The sequence below is a fragment of the Simochromis diagramma genome, unplaced genomic scaffold (assembly GCF_900408965.1).
Source record: "Simochromis diagramma unplaced genomic scaffold, fSimDia1.1 OVJJ01000091.1, whole genome shotgun sequence".
In the NCBI taxonomy this organism is placed as follows: Eukaryota; Metazoa; Chordata; class Actinopteri; order Cichliformes; family Cichlidae; genus Simochromis; species Simochromis diagramma.
In genome coordinates, this window is record NW_024386901.1 from 2,329,187 (window position 1) to 2,348,864 (window position 19,678).

Sequence of the window (19,678 nt, forward strand, 5' to 3'; positions counted from 1 at the left end):
ACACAGCAGCATTTTTCCTGAGTACAAAAACAAAATGAGAAACAACAATTGTGCAGCTTTGAAGTGCTGCTAACAGTTGCAGGAAGACGTACGCCTGCAACAAAGTCAAAAAACGTAAAAGATTTCAGAACATTGCATGAAACACGAAACATTTCAGGTGGCAGTGTCATGTCCTCGTGAGTGGATATCAGGCCCTTGTATAGCAAAATTAAGTATGTCCACATATGTGATGTCCACATATGTGGATGCCAGGTCCTAGGAGGTTAAGACTGTCTAATGTTATTCTATCTAATGCAAGATTCACAAAGACTGGCTGGGATTTAAAACCTCATATCTGAAATACTCTAGTAAGTGAGTGTGAACTTAATTTATTGGATAAACCGATAGTATCTCTGACTGTATATGTAGGGCTGTGTGTTTGTGTGTGTGCGTGTGTTCGTACAGGTGAGACTGTAAAGGCTGCTCTCTACACCAGGATGAGTCACACAACACTGCAGTCCTCCTCATTTTCTCCTTTGTGAGGAAAAGAGAGACAGAGAAACCAGCGCAGACTGAATTCTCCTCCTGTGGGTGAGGGCCTCTTCACCGCGGTGTCACTTCTTCACGACACAGTATCTTTGTGTCGTTCTGCGTCTTTACTCAATTCAGCCGACACATCCCCTGTAAGTCTGAAATAACTGACGTTATTTTAGACAACAGCGAATGGTTTATGTGGGCGTTATGATGTTCAGCAAAGCATCAGCACAGCACATAATAACCGATTCAGTGGATCAGTGCTGCTGCTCACCGAGGCTGGTTTTCTGCTGCCTCAAACGCTGCCTCTAATTGAAACAGGGTTGAGTTTTGATTATTCCTCTTTGTGCTGCTGAACAAGCCGTGGCAGTAATTCAGTGCACCGGGATCAGGTTAGAGTCATCCCTCTGCTAGCTGCATGTCCTGGGTGACTCATTTCTCTCTCGTTTCTTTCTCATCACACTTACTTTTGTCCGTCTCTATTGGAAATTCACACACATGAGGACTTCACTGATTTTTCCCCTTGAACATGATAGTGCCTTCTCACTGTCTATTTGGTGGCTGAGAATGGAGTCATAAAGTATCAAAAGATCCCAATTGAATTTGCACAGTTGTCATGGTGAAACTGAAACTACCTGAATACTTGAAAGGCTGTTTTGGCTTACAAGTTGAGTTGTGCTTTTCAGTTCAGATTTAATTGGCTATGATATAACATCTGAAGAGCTGCCAGTGAGGGTGAGAGGTGAGAGTTAAAAAAAAAAAAAAGAAAAGAAAGAGAAAAGCAAGTAAAAGTTCTGCATGTAAAATATCTCAGTAACTACTCTGGATTTAAATGAAAGACAAAAACACACCCGTCCATTAATTTTCTTAACCATTAATCCAGTTGAGGGTCACAGGGTTATTGGAGCCTTGAAACAATAGTTTTTCATTTTAAAAAAAATTGTTTCTTAGTATGAGTGTGGCTACGCCTTCGCCCACGCTGTGTAAAATGTTCAATTTCACGCTCAGGCGATGGCAGTAGTGTTCTGTGTCACATCAGCCACAAACACAAATGTGTGTGTGTGTGGTTGTAATCACTGTGAAATGAATGTGGATATTCTAACTGTATATTATTAGCCACGATTTAACTGCAACTTCTCGGTTATTTGTTTGCTCTTCAGAGGATTAAGAGCATTGCTAATTTCATTTCAAATTAAGACATTTGGCTTTAACTGGAACAATCGATAATGTTGGGTGACTCAGCCAGGGTAACTTGGAGTTGAAAGCTCTGTAATATCAGATAAAATAACAGGGAACATTGACACGCACAGGCTGTGGAAATTTGTAAATCAAAATGATTCAAATGCACTGGCCACAGTTTGCACAAACTTGGCTTGATTTGTATTCGTATAAAGAAGCAGCCACTAGCAAACAGTTCTGTGCTTGAAGGCCCTGCTGTGAGAAGGGTTAGCAGAGTTTCCAGTTTTTAACTGATTGGGATGCTTTTCAGCAACATCTTAGCCAACCCAGACAACAGTGAAAAATATGTTTGCATTTTTTTCTGAAGTAAAAGCAAAACTACCTGACACAAGCCCCTTTGCATGAAGAAGGGCATCTGGCAATTTTTACCCCAAAATGTAAGCAATATAAAGCATTAGTTATGCACATTATATTCCATTTTTTAAGCCAGAGATTTAAACTCAGGCTAATTTTAATTCAGTGTTTTAGTGACCTTATACTTGTTAAGAGAAGTTCTTATTGTTCCTAAGTTGATCATGTATTTTATAGGTAAAAATACACTATGTAAAATATGAAAGCCATTCCTCACACACTTTGTATAGATTGGACTCTGTTTCATACCATTTCAATTAAAAGTCTGTCTAAATGCCTATAGAGGAGAGACGTCTAAAACTGATGGCAATAGAATTCCTATGTAGATGCAGATGGACTGCAGGGAGAGTTGGGAGAAAATAAGAGAGACTCTGGCTGCAGGTATGGAGCAGGTGGAGAGAATAGGAATGAAAACCCTAATGGGAATGGGAGCATACATGAGAGGGAGGCAAGGTAGTTGGACTAGTGGTGGTTAATCTGGTCGACTTTAAATGTCAAGGTGGGTGCTGAGGACAAATGAAGAAAAGAGTCCAAGCTGGATGGGGAGGAGACTGAGGAGTCAGGAGTGAAGAATAGGAGTGATTTGTACCAGTGGGAGTGAGAGGGAGTTAGTTATCCAGCTAGACGAGTTGGGGAGGGTGCCACTGATGAAAAGGCAGGTAGAGCTGGAAGCAGCTGGGACAAAGATGCTGAGATTTGGGCTGGGAGCAATGCGGATGGGCAGGATTAGTAGGTTAAACAAGGATATTGAAGATGGTGAAGCAAAAAGGAAAAGAGAAAGGCCAAAGAGGAGATTTGTGTATGGGCTGAGAGAGGATGTGAAGAGGAGGGGTAGAGATAAATGATCAGAAGCGAGATATCCAGGGCTAATAATGAGCACCTGTTATGGGGTAAATAGCAATCACATGAAATACAGTTTGGGTGTCCGCATACATTTTGGGCATGAAATGCAGGTGTGGAGTTACTTGTAAAAGGTAGGATGGTTTTCTCTGAAATGTGGTGAAGCTGAATGACACAGCACGTGCAGTACACGTTCATGAATGCAATTCTGAGAAGGTGAGGAAAAAAAGGAGATCAGCAATAGTCCCTAAATAAACCCACAAATACAGGCTCTTTGCAGGAACTGAATATGGTTGCTTTTCTCTCTGTGCTGTGCTAGGTATGTGCAAGAGAGCAACAAGGAAGCAGAACAAGGAGTCATAAGACAAGTTGAGAAAATCAGTTGCACAACTCGGATCGAGATTATTTTGTATCAGATTTATATCTGAGTCTCTTTTCATTTGATGAGGACAGCGCTGAATAGAATCCACTGTTCTCTCCGTTAACAGTGAAAGAATTCCAGAAAGGGCAAAGGGAATTCAGCTGGAGGTGAGCCGGTCACAGCAAACACATGAGGCTCCCTGTCACATGCTCCCAGTACATTCATTAACACACAGTGTTCTTTTCCCCATGTGTAAATGGCAGCAGAGACATTTGCAGGCTTTAAAGTGGAAGAGCTGAAAGACAACAGGGCATACCTGTGCGGTAAAATGAAGGGCAGACAGTAATGTCAGGATGATATAAAGAAAATCCCATTACAAGTGGATCAAATCCACTGTGAGCCTGTAAATGACTAAATCTGTTAACTAAACAATATTTAGGCTGTAGAACAAAAACGCTTCACAATAAAAGCCATGACTTAAAACAAAATCAGACTGGACCAAAATATAAATAAAGAAAAATACATTATTTATGTAATGAGCATGTACTTCGGTCTAGAAAAGGACAATTTTACTTTTTTGAGCAAGAACAATGTGGGGATATGAGTGAAGTTGTTTTAAAGAGAATTCTGGCAACATCGCCTCTGGGAACTTTTACAGTTAAGTTGAAGTATAAGTTACATTTGAATGTAATTGTCACCGAGAAACAAAAACCACATGTATTGAATCACCAGTCAAATCTCATTAAACATAAAGGGCTTATGAAGATTGGTTGCCGCCCCCCTAAACAAGGTTTTAAAACCTCTTTCTGTTAAACCCCTTTAGTGCTCTCTGTCCTGACTAATGTCTCTCAACCTGCTATAGATCGCGGGCAGCTGGAGATGAACAAATCTCTGTGTTACTGGAGTAGGGGGACGCAGTTTGGAACTGGCAACCTGCTGGGGGGTCACTGAGATAAAATTCAACCCATGCTGTAAGGTACGTGTGGGGTGTGCCATGCGGGCTATCCAGCTGTGAGCGCAGTCCCGCCCATTCATCGAAAGCGCCCGGGGGTCGCGCAGAATCTGATTTGGATTGACCGAGCTGTCATCCAATGAAAGCGCGTCAAAGCGTGACTCACCCCTTTTCTTTTCCAATGGAAGTGGGCCGGAGAGGCGGATCAAAGGAAGCAAACTTGGTTGAATGACCATTAAAGCAGCAATCAGCGGTAAATATGTTATGATGCCACGCTCCAAACGCACACCGAGCGTATTGTCCGAGGCGCCGGGAGCGCACTTTTGCACCGGTTAGTCACTTTGCGAAATGGCCGTGCGCAGGAGGAGTGTCGCTGCAAACCAAGTCGGGGGTGGGGGGATCGCTCTTCAGGGATTTGAACAGTGATGGGCAGCTGTTGGACACTGATTTGGCGCAGCGGCTGACGGTGAATTGAACAGTGCGGTAACGCGGGTTTGTTTTTGGTTTTTTTAACCATGGACGGAGAAGCTGTCTTTTGTGGCTGTCAGATGAGGAGAAGGAGGAGGAGCGGCTGACTTCTCCTCTCTGCTCAGTGCAAGTGTGAGAGAATCGTGATGCTGATTTTTGGCCAAACGTGATGCTCCCCCGCCGCTGCCGAGCAGGCTTCAATGTTCGCTCAGTACAGGTGCATCAGGATTTGAGTGGACGTGATCAGAGCCGTCACCATGGCATTCACCTTCATATGGCATCCCACCTCCGTCTTTTCCGCCTGTAAACCGCTGACAAGGATACAGGAAACGTGTCTGCACATATAACGGATTGGAATTGGCCAATTGATGCTGCTGCTTGCACTATGATCTCTGGGGAACTATCCGAGTTGTGTAATGGTTTTATTCCATTTGCAGCGCGTGCCCTGCAACCTCCGTGGATGATGGCTAATTGGGCCCAATGATGTAGAGCCAAATCCACCTGGATCTAATGTTCCCTCCTCTCGTGGCTCCCCTGTGACTTTTTGCGCATGTTCAATTGTTTTTTTTTTTTTATTCCCAGAGCTTTTCGCTATTCTCGGCTATTGCTTTTGGTGATTTCATTTTATTTGTAAAGGCTTTTAAGAACGACTGTTTGCTTCTGAAAGTGGCGATTAAACTGACTGCTAACTTTACATTTTACAGTCAAAGCCCCCGGGCTGTCTGAAGCGTGATCAGCTATGGAAAGTTCAGCTAATAAAAGACATTTAATGCGACTCATCCTTGGGACTAAATAGTTCCCTTCCCTCTTTTAAGTGGAACAAACTTCTTTTTCCCTCCCCTGTCTCCTATAGGCTATTTGTTTAGATAACATTCTGTCACTGCATCCACTTTTCCACTATGTCCAGATCAAACAGTGTCAGCCCACCCGGAGTCGGTGCGCCCGGGTTGAGGGGAGGGACCGAGCACAGATCAGCTTGGGGAGAGTCTCAGTCTGTGGCCAACGGGTGCCCATACTCAGCAAGATCTCCGCGCAGGAAGCTCACCCGGACCAACAGCCGGTGGACGGAGGAGGATGATCTGGACCACCGGCCGCCCGGGCGAGCCTCCACGACCGTCAGCAGGGTCAGCTTCAGGTCCAGGTCGGCTTGGCAGGACCATGGAGAGGAGAGCCGAGACAACAACCGCGCGTCCTCTAAACGTCCAGACGGCGAGGTGAGACCCAAGTCCGTGGAGCTGGGTCTGGAAGAGCGGAGAGCCAAGCCGAGGACCGACGAGGAAGAGGTCATGCCCGAAGTAAACTTTTCCTTCGTGGCGTGCTGCACCAGCGTCATGCACATTTTCAAATCCAAAAAATTCCAGTCGGAGAAGTTGGAGCGGCTCTACCAGCGCTACTTTTTCCGTCTCAACCAGAGCAGCTTGACTATGCTCATGGGCGTACTTGTGCTGGTGTACACGGTCATGTTGGGCTTTCACTGCTCCGGTGGGAGATCGGGACCGAGCGTAACGTACGTGGTGGTATTTTCTGTGGCCATCTTCCTCACGCTCGTGCTCATGGTAATCTGCAACAGGAACGGATTTCACCAGGACCACATGTGGGTCGTGTGCTATGTGGTCATCCTGATGGTGTTGGTGATCCAGGTGATCGGAGTACTGCTCGTACAGCCCAGAAGTGCCTCGGAGGGGATCTGGTGGACCGTGTTCTTCATCCATGTCATCTACACTCTGCTTCCCGTCAGGATGCGAGCTGCGGTCATCACTGGAGTTATTCTTTCCGCCATCCACGTGGCCATTTCTTGGATGTTAAACGAAACGGACAGCTTTCTGTGGAAACAGGTACGTCGAAGAATGCGCTCTGTTTTTAAACGTCTGCGCAGAGATGTGAAGCCACGCGTTGCGCGCAATAACGCACATTACACACATTTGTTCAAAGCATCCCGGTGCTGAACGTTTCTCTCACGATCAAGTCAACAAAAGTGATAGAGAAGTAATAGAAATTGTAGGATAATAAATGTCACACACACAAACAGTGGTAGGCACAGTCTCTCTGATGGGGAAAAAATGGGGGACCCTTTTCAAAGCCACTTAAATCACTTCTGTGTGAGCTCTCGAGGACAGATTGTCCAAAGTGTGTGATTCTTCATGTCAGATCTACCAAGACAATCAAAGATCAGAGAGGGTCTTTGAGTGTGGCCATTAAAAGGGTGTAAACACTTCTGCCTTCAGCTGTGATCTGATCTAGATTATCTGAAGCATCTGAGACCGCAAGTTTATTATGTTAACCAAAGTGGGGGGCTTTGTGGTTAAGTCAGAGTCAGGAAACTCCTAGATGCGAAAAAAACAAACAAAAAAGTGAAACGTGTTTACTTGAAATATTTTTCCTTTCTCTTTTTTATGGTTTCTGGTTGTCTTTCCAACACCGAATGACTTAATTGACAAGTTGGTGATTGGTTAGACAAACACTTCAGTCTGAGCGAAGCCACTGGTTGGCACGGAAACAGCAGCTGGCTTGTTGCTTTTCAGTGGTGCCAGCAACTGTGGGCTCAGCACAAGTATAGCTATACAGCCAGCTTTTTCCTTTTGCAGTTAGAATTCTCTGTTTTCACTTGCCTCATAAAATCTCATTTGTTCAGCAAAACTAACAGTGCGCAAAGAGCCTGGTTTAATGCCAAATACGATCAGAAAAAGTCTGACACCTGGACATATTTCACAGTTATGAATTAAAAGAAGTGAAATCGTGATCCTTTGTTACGATATCCAAATTTATTGCATTTCATTGTTCTGTTTCATCATGACACATGCCTGAATATTCCGTATTTTAGTCTTGCCATTTTAGCTCTTACTAAACTTGATCACAGTGGGTTTGCGAGGATGGAGTTAACCCCTGTTTATTGACTTATAGCATTCATATAACAGTCTGATAAACATCCTGTGCAGAGGATGTTTATCAAACATTTGAACATGATATAATTAGTAAAACACTGAAAACACTTTTCTAACCGCAGAGCTATTGCATATTTAGGACTAATGAAGCTATAAAGAATTAATGTGCAGCTTAAACACCTGAAATCAAAGCTGTTTAACAGAAGGGAAGGAAAAAAGTGTTTGGGCTTAGCTTTGGAAAAACTGATTTCAGATTGTTTGTTTTACATCATCTGGGCTCTTAATAAGCTTACAGCTGATAGTTTCAGGGGATCTTGTTTTATTGTTCTGCTGAGCTTCCATGTTTCCCATAACATCCAAATTCCGCTGCTGGTATTATTATTGGATGATATTATTATTATTTTTATATATATATATATATTATATTATTATTATATTATATATATATATATATATATATATATATATATATATATAAATTTTTTTTATTTTTTTTTTACAACGTCAGTATTGCGTTCAACACATTTGTCCACATTTGGCTGGTGGACTTTATCTGTAATAAATGCACTCGTGCAAATGAGTTTAATTTTCCACCATTATTTAAAGGCACACTTAATTGTGTTGACTACTAAGCTCTATTAACTCCTAACTGCTCTCTGTTACGTGTTTGCATGTTGCCTTTTGTTGTTAACCCATTTACTGTTTTTTTTTTCTTTACAAGGCTGTGTGCTGCTTAAACATCGTAGCTCATGTACAGTCAGCGCTCCTATAAAGATGTCAGAGTTTATATGGAGAAAGATGCCTATTTATAGCTGAAGAACCTCCACAGGGGTTCATCCTTAAATCCTGAACTACAGTAAATTTGTGGATTACTTTTTTTAGAGGCCACTTTAATAGTTGGGGAATGTTCCATAATGAGGAAATCTTTATGTTATAGTGTGCACTTCCATTTTAAACTATACTGTAACTCAAAGGATAACATTGATTGCATAAAGATGGATTGCTTAAATTGTATCATAAAAGGAGAATGCAGTTTTTAAAAAAGTTAAATATGTGCTCACATGAAATTTGATGCCAGCAATATATTTCAAATAAGCTGTGATGGGACTGCAATAGACTGCAAAGTTTAATAGTAAGATAAGCATGCAGTTTGTTTATTTATTTTGGAGCCACATATGTACTGCCACCCAGATTTGAGCTTCCTTATTTCAGAAGGATGACAATAAACTACAATGTGCAGCAGCATAGCTCCATGAACTGAAAGTATTGGGTAGATATGAAACAAAATATACAACATTTTCAACGTATGCCGCGCAGGTGAAATCCTATCCATTTAAACAATGCATCCTTCAAACACCTTTTTTTGTTTTGTAGTTTTTATTGGATTTAAACCCAACATCACAACAGAACAGTGAGCAGCTGCTTATGAGTCTGGAATAAAGAGAGGCATTTGCTCCATCAGTGAAAAGTACTGGATAGAATAGCAGATACTTCTTCAGTTATCGCTTTGACAAGATTTTCAGAAAATTTGACCTCTGATGCGTGATGTCGAAGTAATGAGATTCAAACTCGTCCAACATTTTTAGTGCATACACCTATGATAAGAAAGCCCTATGTCACTTTGTTCTTGAGTTATTCCAATCACAAACTTGGGTGTCCATGCTGCCTGCCTGCCTGCCCGGCAGGGTGACAACAATACCGCATCAACCTTTTAAGGCTATGGGGGGGGGGGGGGGGGGAAAGTGCATGTTTTTGAATGTATAACACAAGAAAGTCCAAGGGGAGATGTTCTGTTGTTATTTTAATCCATGCTTATTAGGGGCTTTACCAGAAACCCGCTGGAATAAAAAACATTTTATTCCAGCGGAATAAATAGTTTTTCTGTGACATCCATCCTTGATATGCAGATTACACAGATCTAGGAGAAGAGACAAGGGTTCCATCTCCAGCTCACGTCTTCTTTTGTCCTCCACTTGTCCAGTTTCTTCAAAATCCTTAAGAACACACTACACACCATGGGAGTTGCAACATTTTAAGCTAATTTTGCTTTGCTCTTTTATCTTGTTGGTGCAAAAATACTATTTTATGCATGTCAAACTATGTTATCTTTGGCATTTTCCATAAAATTGATTCTTTGCTAAGGTGGCTGTTATGTGCAGACACAAGACTGGTTCATCCCTTGAGTTTAATGCCTTTTTTATGCTTGAATGATTCATAAGTCAGTGTTAAGTGGATCAACAAATAGTCTTTCCTTTGGAAATGGTCAGGTGCAAGGACTGGACTGAAAATGAGTGAATAAGTAGCCAATGTCAAAAAGAAGACCACTTTAAAAAATGACAAGAAAGTCTGGCTGCTTGGAGGAAAAACATAAAGACACGAGGGGGGGCTCAAGAATTTTGCACTATATATTCCTTTTTAATACTTGATGGATTGCCTTTAAACTGTTTCCAATTAATTATTTTGTTTAAATAGTTTCCTAATCAATGCATTCCTTCGTTATTTAACTTTGGTTTTATGGGTAACAGGGTTTTATGTGGTAACAGTTTCCTGTGCCATCGTCCATAAAGACCACAATGAACTGGTCAGATGAATCTGGTTTATAATTTTCCTTTAAAGAACCAGTGCGTTACCTATGCCAGCTTAGGCTCCACCCAAGCTGACGAGTGCCTCTTCAAAGGTTTGAGGCTGCTGTTATGACAGGATTACCAAGTAGGCACAGCACAGGCTATGATTTGCTGCATGTTTCATATATTTTTTGAGTCTGTTTGTAGCAAAGACAAAATTAGGGATGTTACAGAAAACCCGTTTTCGCCTTTTCTCTACCAAACCTCTATCAAAAGAATCCATTCTCTACAAATATGCACATTAATCGTCAGCTATAGTGTGCATTCACTATTAATAGAGCTTTATATGTTGTGTCTCCTTGTAGCATTGCAGTGTCGACAGCGCCGCTTTCTTCACTGAGTTTGCAATGTTCAGTGGAAGCTTTTGATAAGTCTTGAAGCAGGTTCTTGTTCAAGTGGTTAACAAACAAGATGCACACATCAGAGACGGCGGTGTGTCAGAAAGAAACCTGAAGCATCAAGACTCGGGAGAGATTGAGATTGCCACACCTGTTAGATTAGCCACGGATCCTCTCCATCAGCCATGACTAAGCCCAAATGCAATGCAGCCACGCCATTTGTGGGTCCAGGTGCAAATCCTGTTGACCAGGTTCTGAAATCTTGTGTAAAGCCTGAAATCAGAACACTGGTGGCTGATGTTGTCATGTCCACGGTTTTCAAATGACATTTTCAGCAATCTGGTGTCGATATACCCGTAAATTGTTCAGGAAAAAAAAGAAGACAAATCCTGATAGAGGGTAGATTATGATACATTTAGGAGGGTGATCCAGAAAAAAACGGAAAAGGAAACGTCCTTGACTGTATGTGGGCCATCAGTGGTTTATCCTAATTTGGAAGGAGAACATTTAGTTTGAGTACCATGATCTCACATGAGCAGCCCTGTAAACTCCCCACCACGGCTATCACAAACACCAGAAAGGATGAACTCTTTTATGCCCTTTATTTCTTTTTGGAATCTAATTTTTGCTTATATGCAAAACTCAGACTGATTTATTAGTTTTTTTGTGTGTCTGTGGCATGTGACCCCGCAAGTTTGTGTTTTCTCAAAAAGCAACATTGTCATTTGATGTGCTGATGTGAGTGTGTGGGAACGAGCTGCTGTATTTGCTGTTCTTTCCTTGCCACGCTGTTGTTTTTAGTAAATCTGTTCTCTCCTGTTTATACAGGAGCCAGCTCTCTGCTGAGTGGAACGAGTGCTGTGAGATCCTCAGATAATCGGGTTTCTGAGTCTTCTGGATTTTTTTGCAGGCAGTTTTTAAAAAACAAAACAACAACAAAAAAACAGCGAGTCAATCTTGTAATCTTTTCTAATGCTCGATTTCATGTGTGGACATTGTGATGCCAGAAAACCCACAAGTCTGCGCGGCCAGGGTGATGTTGATTTTTATCATCCATTCATTGTGAAGTGTGTATGTGTGGTATGGCTTGTTTGGTCGAGCGAACACAATACTGTTCAAACTCTGGTGGTGCTAGATAGCGGAGCTGGGTGGAATTGAAATGCGTTTGGCCAAATTAGATTATATGTGTGGATGTAGAAAAGCAGGGGGCGTGTAAATAGAGGTGCACAATATTTGCTTTATGACAATAAATACCAGAACAGAAATTAGCTGCCTGTCCAGTAAGGTATTCATCCCTTGGATAAGTTTCATCACTACTAGGTGGCAGCTGGTAATGTTATGTGTGTGTTCTGGTGAGAGCGGCCCTCCAGCTCACAGCGGATCTCCAAAGCAGAGCAAGAACTTCTGTCGCCAGATGTATTCCAGGACATCATTGCCAGAGTCCATCCCAGTCTGCCATGGGAGACTGAATGACACTGAGCAGTGCTGCAACAGCAGTCTGAACAGCCTGCCCGTAGGGAAACACTAGAAGGGGAACGACAGAAACGAGCTGGTTAGCAGTGACTAAACTTTTAAGATGAAAGCGGGGGGATTGCTCAATAGTAGAATGATGGTGTTGTTATCTCAGACAGCTGACAAAATGAAAATAAATTGCAAAACTTTCTTGAGCAGCCGTGACTACACTGTAAAAAGAAACTAACATTTGCTTAAAATCTCTGCAACAAGATTCAAGATTCTTTATTTGTCACGTGCATAGTTATACGAGTGCAACACAAGTTCGAAATCTGAGATTGTACATTGTGTAGTAGTGTGTTAAAGTGTCTTGTGCAGTAGTGAAGCCAGAAGGATCAGGCTCCTCTTGAGCCTCTATGGTGTGGAACCTTCTGCCTGATTGCAGAAGCTGGAACAGTTTATTGCTGGGATGTGACGGGTCCTTCAATATCTGAGCTGCTCTAGTCCAGCATCTCCTGGTGTAAATGTCCTGTAGGGAGGGGAGAGCAGCCCTTCAGCAGCGTTCTGCCGTACGGATCACTCTATGAAGGGCTTTTTTTTTATCCTTGACACAGCTGTTCCTGTACCAGGATGTGATGTTCTGTGTGAGGATGCTCTCCACAGTACCTGTATAGAAAGTCCTGAGGATCCCTGGAGAGACCCTGAACTTCCTCAGTTGTCGGAGATGATACAGGCGCTGCCTAGCCTTTTTGGACTGGACATGCCAACATGTTTTTCACTCAAAATTATTAAATAGATTGGAAACCAGTCAAATCTCTTAAATATGCTTTATTAGTCGAATAACTACAACTAAAACTAATTAAGTTAACGTGAATAATTAGTAGTAGTACCACATAAAATTGAGTAAGTATAACTAAAAATTAGGAAATTAAGTGTTAGTGAAAACCACATAAAAATTGAGCAGATAATACTGAAATGCTTGGTAAAGGTAACTGACAGCCAGACTCATTTAATATAAAAATAGTTCCAGCATGTCCCGCCATCAGACGCTGTTAAATATGACTGGGAATCTCAACTTGCATGTAAGATAAAACTGTTGGCTGTTTAAACTGGCTAATTGTTGCCAATGAGCTTGTGAAAATGTGCCTGTGTTATGACCAACATATGACGTTCAAAGGAACTCAGTGCAAACTGAAGAAAAAGAACATACAGAAAACAAGAAAATATAATATATACACGGGAAAAATATAAAAAAAACTTGCAGTAGTGTGACCGTGCCTAAAAATGTGTCATGAGTGTTCTGAGCCACATGTTCGGGGTGGCCGTAGCTCAGGTGGTAGAGCAGGTCAGCTACTAACTGGAAGGTTGGAGGTTGAATCCCAGGCTCCACCAGTCTGCATGGCAAATGTCCTTGGGCAAGATACTAACCCCCATGTTGCTCACCGATGCATTCATCAGAGTGTGGATGTGTATGAATGTTAGACAATAAGCACTAAACAGTTTAGAAAAAGTGCTTGGGTGAATGGGTGTGATTGGGTGAATGAATTCGTTGTATAAAGCGCTTTGAGTGCTCAGATAGAGTAGAAAAGAACCAGAGTAGAGTAGAACCAGTCCATTTACCATGTTCGAAATGCAAAAAACAACAACAAGAAAAAAAAGGTTGGTCAGGCTAAGACTCGTTTTCTCTACCTTGTAACTTATGTGCTCCTTTGTTAATGTTGTGAGACAATTATCAAAATTCAGCATCCCCAGGAACATTTTATCTGTGAAATTTTAAGTGTTATGGTTGTTGTATATGTTGATGTCACGATGCTGAAAATAGAAAATAGTTCCTAATTTGCTGATGTTTTGTAAATTTTTGTTTTTTCTACTGCGGCCACGTGACATTACCAGGATGGCAAAAGCTTCGGACTGAACTGGATTATGCATATAGCTTGAAAAGTCAACAACGATGCTTCATATCATTGAAGGTGACCTAACAGCGAACACCAGTAAAATAATAAGACATGGCAATAACGTTTAACTATAGATGCATGTTTTGAAAAGGAAACATGCTGATCACAGATTCTTACTGTTTTGAAATTGCTTTTGAATACAGAAAAACAATCATTTTAGTGTGAATTTGACTAAAAGCTGTCTTGAAAGTAAAGCTCTTGTAGTGAAGTGCAAAAACTAAAAAGAAAAAAAAATCTTATCCCTCTCCCACTTGAAGGAAAAATGGCCAAGCAGGACAGCAAACACAAAAATCATACGAGAGCTTAGATTATAAAACAAAATCAACAAAACAATAAAAAAGGCTCATGGTTTATTTTTTTTTTTATCCCCCAGTAAGTTACACAATAACCATCATGACACAAGGACGAGCTCAGACCCTCCCTCAGGCTAATGACCTGCATGACAAACAACTTTCAGGTTATTGTTCGTTTTTAGTACAATTACCTTTGCTTTTTTAAAAGATGGTCCAAAGATGACTAAATAACTAAACCTTTTGATGAATATGCCCGTCCATTTAAGAAGTCCCGAGATTAGGGGTGGGCGATATAAACGATATATGATAGAAACGGTATAAATTTGGCCAACGATAGAGATTTTGACTATATGCGATAGCGCATGTTGATGATGTCATCGAGCTGCGCCTGTTTTGGCTGAAAGCAGTGGCTAAAACCATTATCATCTGCAAATTATGCCAACAGTCATAGCAAAGAGATGAAACACTTTTGAAATATGGGGAAAGCCAAAAACTGCGCTTCCTCCACTTCCGTAACATTGATTCATTAATGTTGAATTCTCTCGCAGCTGTTCTGTTCCCATGTTGTTGCAGTATATTAATAACTAACCTCTTATTGTGGATGAATAATCTCAGTTGTTCTCCTGACTGAAGTTTGGCCTGTGTATAGCATCCTGCTATGCGATTGCATTTGTCCCTGACCACCAGAATCCCTCACGTTAACTTTTATCGAGTGGAAAAAAAGTTGGCGTTCATCCTCCAGCTTCACTGTGCTAATGTTATGCTAACATAGCTGTGTCGCTAGCAATCACGTAGCACAACATTATATACCAGGTAGTCCAACTTCAGTAACCCTGCAAACGTCACTGCTGTTTAGTTTTCTGTCTTCATTTATGTTGGAAGTGATAGCAGAGCTGTACGTTTGAATTAGTTTAAAAAATCTCTCAGTCAGAACATGGTATGAAATGTTTAGGTGGAAACTAGCGAGCTAACTTCCTGTTAACTTCTAACTCTGTTAAATTTAATAAATTCTGTTTTCATGGACGCCTGGATGTTAAACTTAATTGTTACACCTGGTAAAGCAGCATCGCTGATGATTTAATTAAAGATGAAATAATTTAGACCGTTTTTAACTCTTAGTGTTTGTTTGACTTTGGGACCTGAAATGGACGGAGTTTTGGACCCAGATTACTCCGCGAAGCTCCTCACTACGGCAGCCGTAATGCTCTGACAATCCATCAAGCAGTGTGGCTTACCAAAGTTGTACTAAAACATTTTTTAACAGATTTCTGCACACCAAAATCGGTTCGAGGTCAGTAAGCACAACCAGAATTCATACATAAGGCGCACTCTCGATTTTTGAGAAAATTAAAGGATTTTAAGTGTGCCTTATAAAATGCGGAAAACACGTTATACAAAAGAAAAGAATATATCGTGATATATATCGTTACCACACATGCTTCAAATTATATCGCGATATGAATTTTAGGCCATATCGCCCAGCCCTAGTCCCATGCTTTAGGAGTAGTTTGGTGAAATATTGCCATCTACAATGCAAAGAGGTGATTTTCAGTTTCTGAACCTTTACTGAAAGGGATCCAGGATCCAACTCTAGGAATCATTTTTGATATACCTTAAAAGTATATGTGAGATTCTTGGGGTATTTTAGATCTGGCGCACAGGAGCACGTCCCTGAAAGCAACAGGCTCTGCTGAGATCCCTGAGATTACTGAGCACAGTCCTGCCCTAAATAACCATCCCTACATCAGTAGGTTTGACTGTCCCGTCTCGGTTTTGCAACAGGTAAGTCTTCATCACCTCCTCAGCCAAAGCTTCTTGAACACAGACGTCAACAGCATCCTCCTGTAGACATAACAACGAACCTGAGTAAGCTTACTTTTATCCCACATATTTCAAGATATGGACACACAAAAAAAGTTTTTTTCACATCAAATGTGAAGCTACTTGGTAACAAGCTCTCCATTCTCTTATCTACGTCATAGCTTTAGTTTTTCAGATTTTAAATTAAAATTGAAAATAGTCATTATTTAGAGCTGATATTTGTATCCAGAATCTAAAAAATCAGCAGAAAACCAACATTAAATCTTTGCTTGATATCATTATGTTGTTCTTGCATGAAGCACTATAATATCTTGGGTTTTTTTTTGTTTGTTTGTTTTTTTGTTTGTTTTTTTTGCCTGTCCCGTTTGGATCTTTAGCCATCAGAATTGTTGTCTGAAGGCCAAGAAAGAGAGCAGCACAGCTCCTCCCGAAAACCCTCAGTGTCTATATGCATTTAATATCTAATATCTTGTTAACTTGATTTCAGAATTAACACATCAATCCTCATGAAGTACTTTGAGTATTTACCTTTATCTCCTCCGCTTGGTATAAGGACTGGACTTTCTTCTCTTAGCATCAGGCTACTCTCAGTATAAGTGTATTTTCTAAATGGCTTTAACTGGTATAAAAACAGTGCTAGGTGTTAGTGATGTGGGCCTTTTATATTAGATGACAATAAAAACCTTGACATGCTCATCATCCAAACCCAAGCAGCGTCAGCCCAACTTACCTGTGACAGCTTATGTTTATGGCTTTCGCCCATACAAAAGAACATGTAACAACCTTTTCATTATTTTTATTTTTTTTCACTGATCGGTAAAAGTCCAGTTTCCTCCAACATACACGTTGTGCCGCGACGCCAAAAGACAGCTGAAAAGTATAGATGCCAATCTCTTAAATGTTTTGACTCTGTTTCAAACTGTTTTATTTCTCTGAAATAAATGTAAATAAAATACCTTAATTTAACACAAAAGCATCTCTTACATTTTTAGACATCTATTTCAGTATATCAGACTCAACTAATCACTTAAGTGATATTCAGAGTTTTAATCAAGGTCATCTAACTTTTAATTATAGTGATATTTACTAAACCTCTGAATTACTTTTTAGAGTGTACATGCCTGCCCGAGGATAGCCTATGTGTGGGAGCGACAGCATGCATGTTCGGTTAAGTCATTGTTTCTGAAACTGCAGGGCTGGCCCGACTCGTGGGATGTGGAGCCACTGCAGGTGGAGGACCTGGAGCGAAAATGAAGTGACTGAATATAATTCTTTTAGGGAAAATAAAGAAACAAGAGTTTGAATGTGATTTAAGTACATTTAAGTGTGGATTTTATATATTCATCCAGTAAGAGTCATTGTCTAAGGAAGAGGAAATGATGGGGCTCTTTCTATCAGTGTATTTCACACACTAGAACAACACAGAAAACACATCATTTAGATGTTTGCATAGCGGATTTGTACTGTTATACATAACACTCTTTGTGACGCTGCACCACAGCCTCCTAAGCTGTCATATCTGCGCGTACCTGACAGCATATATGCTGATACCAGCCTGTCTGTGATAGGCCAGACATCCGTGTCCAGAAAGCAGTCACTGGTGCTGATATCAGTGTTCTCAGTGTCAGCGTTTGTGGTAACTCAGCAGGTAAACCAGCTCATCTACTAATTGGGCCGTTGGTGGTTCAATCCCTGGCTACTCCAGTAATCATGCCAAAGTATCCTTGAACAAGAAGCTGAACCCTGAGTTGCTCCCAATGCAACTGTCACTAAGATATAGAACATAAAAAGTGTTTGTGTGGATGAATCAGCGATGTTGTATAAAGTGTTTGAGTAAAGAAATCATTGTGCTTCATGTAAAGATGCAGCCGAGACTGAGTGTTGATTTTTGTTGTGCCGCTCTTTGCTCTACGTTATCAAAACTTGGCACACAAGGTGGAATGAAATTGTCGTTCGCTATGCACTTGCCAGTAAATGCAGCCAGGAGCTGCCATCCTGCCACAAGAAATAGATAAATTTGATGATTTTTCTTTTTTTTAATAAACTTGCATTATTTTTTAGCCCCAGCTGATGCCACTTAAGACACTTTATCACTTCACATAGTTCCCTCTGGAGCCACAAAAGGTGTAAAAAACCCAAAAAACTTTGACGTGCACGATTGTTTCTGTTCCTTCTTACTCTCCTTTGTACATCACTTATGAGGAACACTGTTATTAGCCTGTGTTCACATACAATGTGTCGCTGGTTCCACTTACCTTGTACTCAACATTCTTAACATAAGTTGGGGGATTTCTCATGAGCTCCTGAGATACTTCCTGGGTTTGTTTACTGAGCTTTTTTTCCCCCCTTAGAGTTTAAGGCTGCTGGAGTGAAAAGCACTCTTTCCATTCTCTGCTGCTCGCTCTCCAAGCGCACAGAGGAGGGCATGTAAGCAGACCAGTCCTATATTGGCAGAATTCCAGTGGCAACAGGGTTTCTGTCTATCTGATTGAATTGCCTGTTGCTCGTAATGTGTGGAAATTGAAAACAGATGTCCACATTGTCCTCCTTCCTTTACCTGCCTTGTTACATCCATCCCTCCTGGTCCTGACCTGTTTCCAAACAAGCTTTTAATTTCCCTCGTCCCCTGCGGACAGACTTTTATCTACTTTCCTTCCCCAGAACTAGCTGGAGCGATGAGATAGAAGTGGCCCCTGGGAAAATTTTCTAAATCAGAATCTAAACATCAGATTTCCCCATCGCAAGGTTTACTGCCTTGTCTCCATCCCCTGTGGCAGCATCCAAATCTATAGTTTCAGCTGCTTTATGTTTTGTTGTATTTGAGAATGCAAGCACCCTGAGGCTGAGGAGAGCGACGGACGATGATGCCGTGTCGGTGATTGTATTTGAACTACACGTGGATGTGGGGCTACCTTGAATGAGTAGCTATCAGAGACCACTGCTGATGTACTCTCCCGAGAGTCTAGAAAAACTGTGCTCAATACTCCTGTAACTTAGCAACAGCTTCTATTTCACAAATATCCACCAACTTCTCTCAGTGCTTTCCTGGGAACGCTTGAGTATTTTGACCTGGCCTGCGCGTCATTTTGCCTGCTGGGTCATAATTTCAGTAGAAATCTTGAGAAATGGCCATACACGTTTTAAAGATACAAGTTTGGATTTAGGTGGACAAATACGGTGTGTATTTTTTCTTTTTTGTCATATTATGTCTAAAGACCAATGATGACGTGTGCGTTTTTCATTTCGTTGCTTTCCTGACAGTAGAATTTTTTTCTCTTAGCTTCTTTGTGAGGTTTTTGTAGGACTTCAGGATCATAAAAATCAACCTGGAGAAAATTCATCACAATGTAAACGACCCCTCCCCCTTTTCTTTCACATATCAAATTTATTTAAGTGGCTGCTGGAGCTCATCCCAGCATTCAGAGGTGAGGAGATGGTACAACCAGGACAGGTCACCAGTCTGTCTCAGGACTAACACAAAGAGACAACACTCACACCTAGTGACCATTTAGAATCACCATTTAACCTAACTCCACTACCTGCACATCTGTGGGAGGAAGCCGTAGTATCCAGAGAGAACATGCAAAAG

At 41.2% G+C, this 19,678-nt stretch overlaps 1 protein-coding gene across 2 annotated transcripts in view; it reads left to right on the plus strand.

Annotated features, from left to right (window-relative positions):
• Positions 1 to 4,489: 4,489 nt before the first annotated feature.
• The window catches only part of adcy5 (adenylate cyclase 5), a 90,687-nt gene continuing 75,498 nt past the window's right edge, over positions 4,490 to 19,678 (plus strand). For both annotated transcript variants that reach the window (XM_040034784.1, XM_040034786.1), the window contains exon 1: positions 4,490 to 6,559. In XM_040034784.1, the coding sequence (XP_039890718.1) occupies positions 5,624 to 6,559 (936 nt within the window). In that variant the 5' untranslated portion in view covers positions 4,490 to 5,623. The remainder of the gene's footprint in view (positions 6,560 to 19,678) is intronic.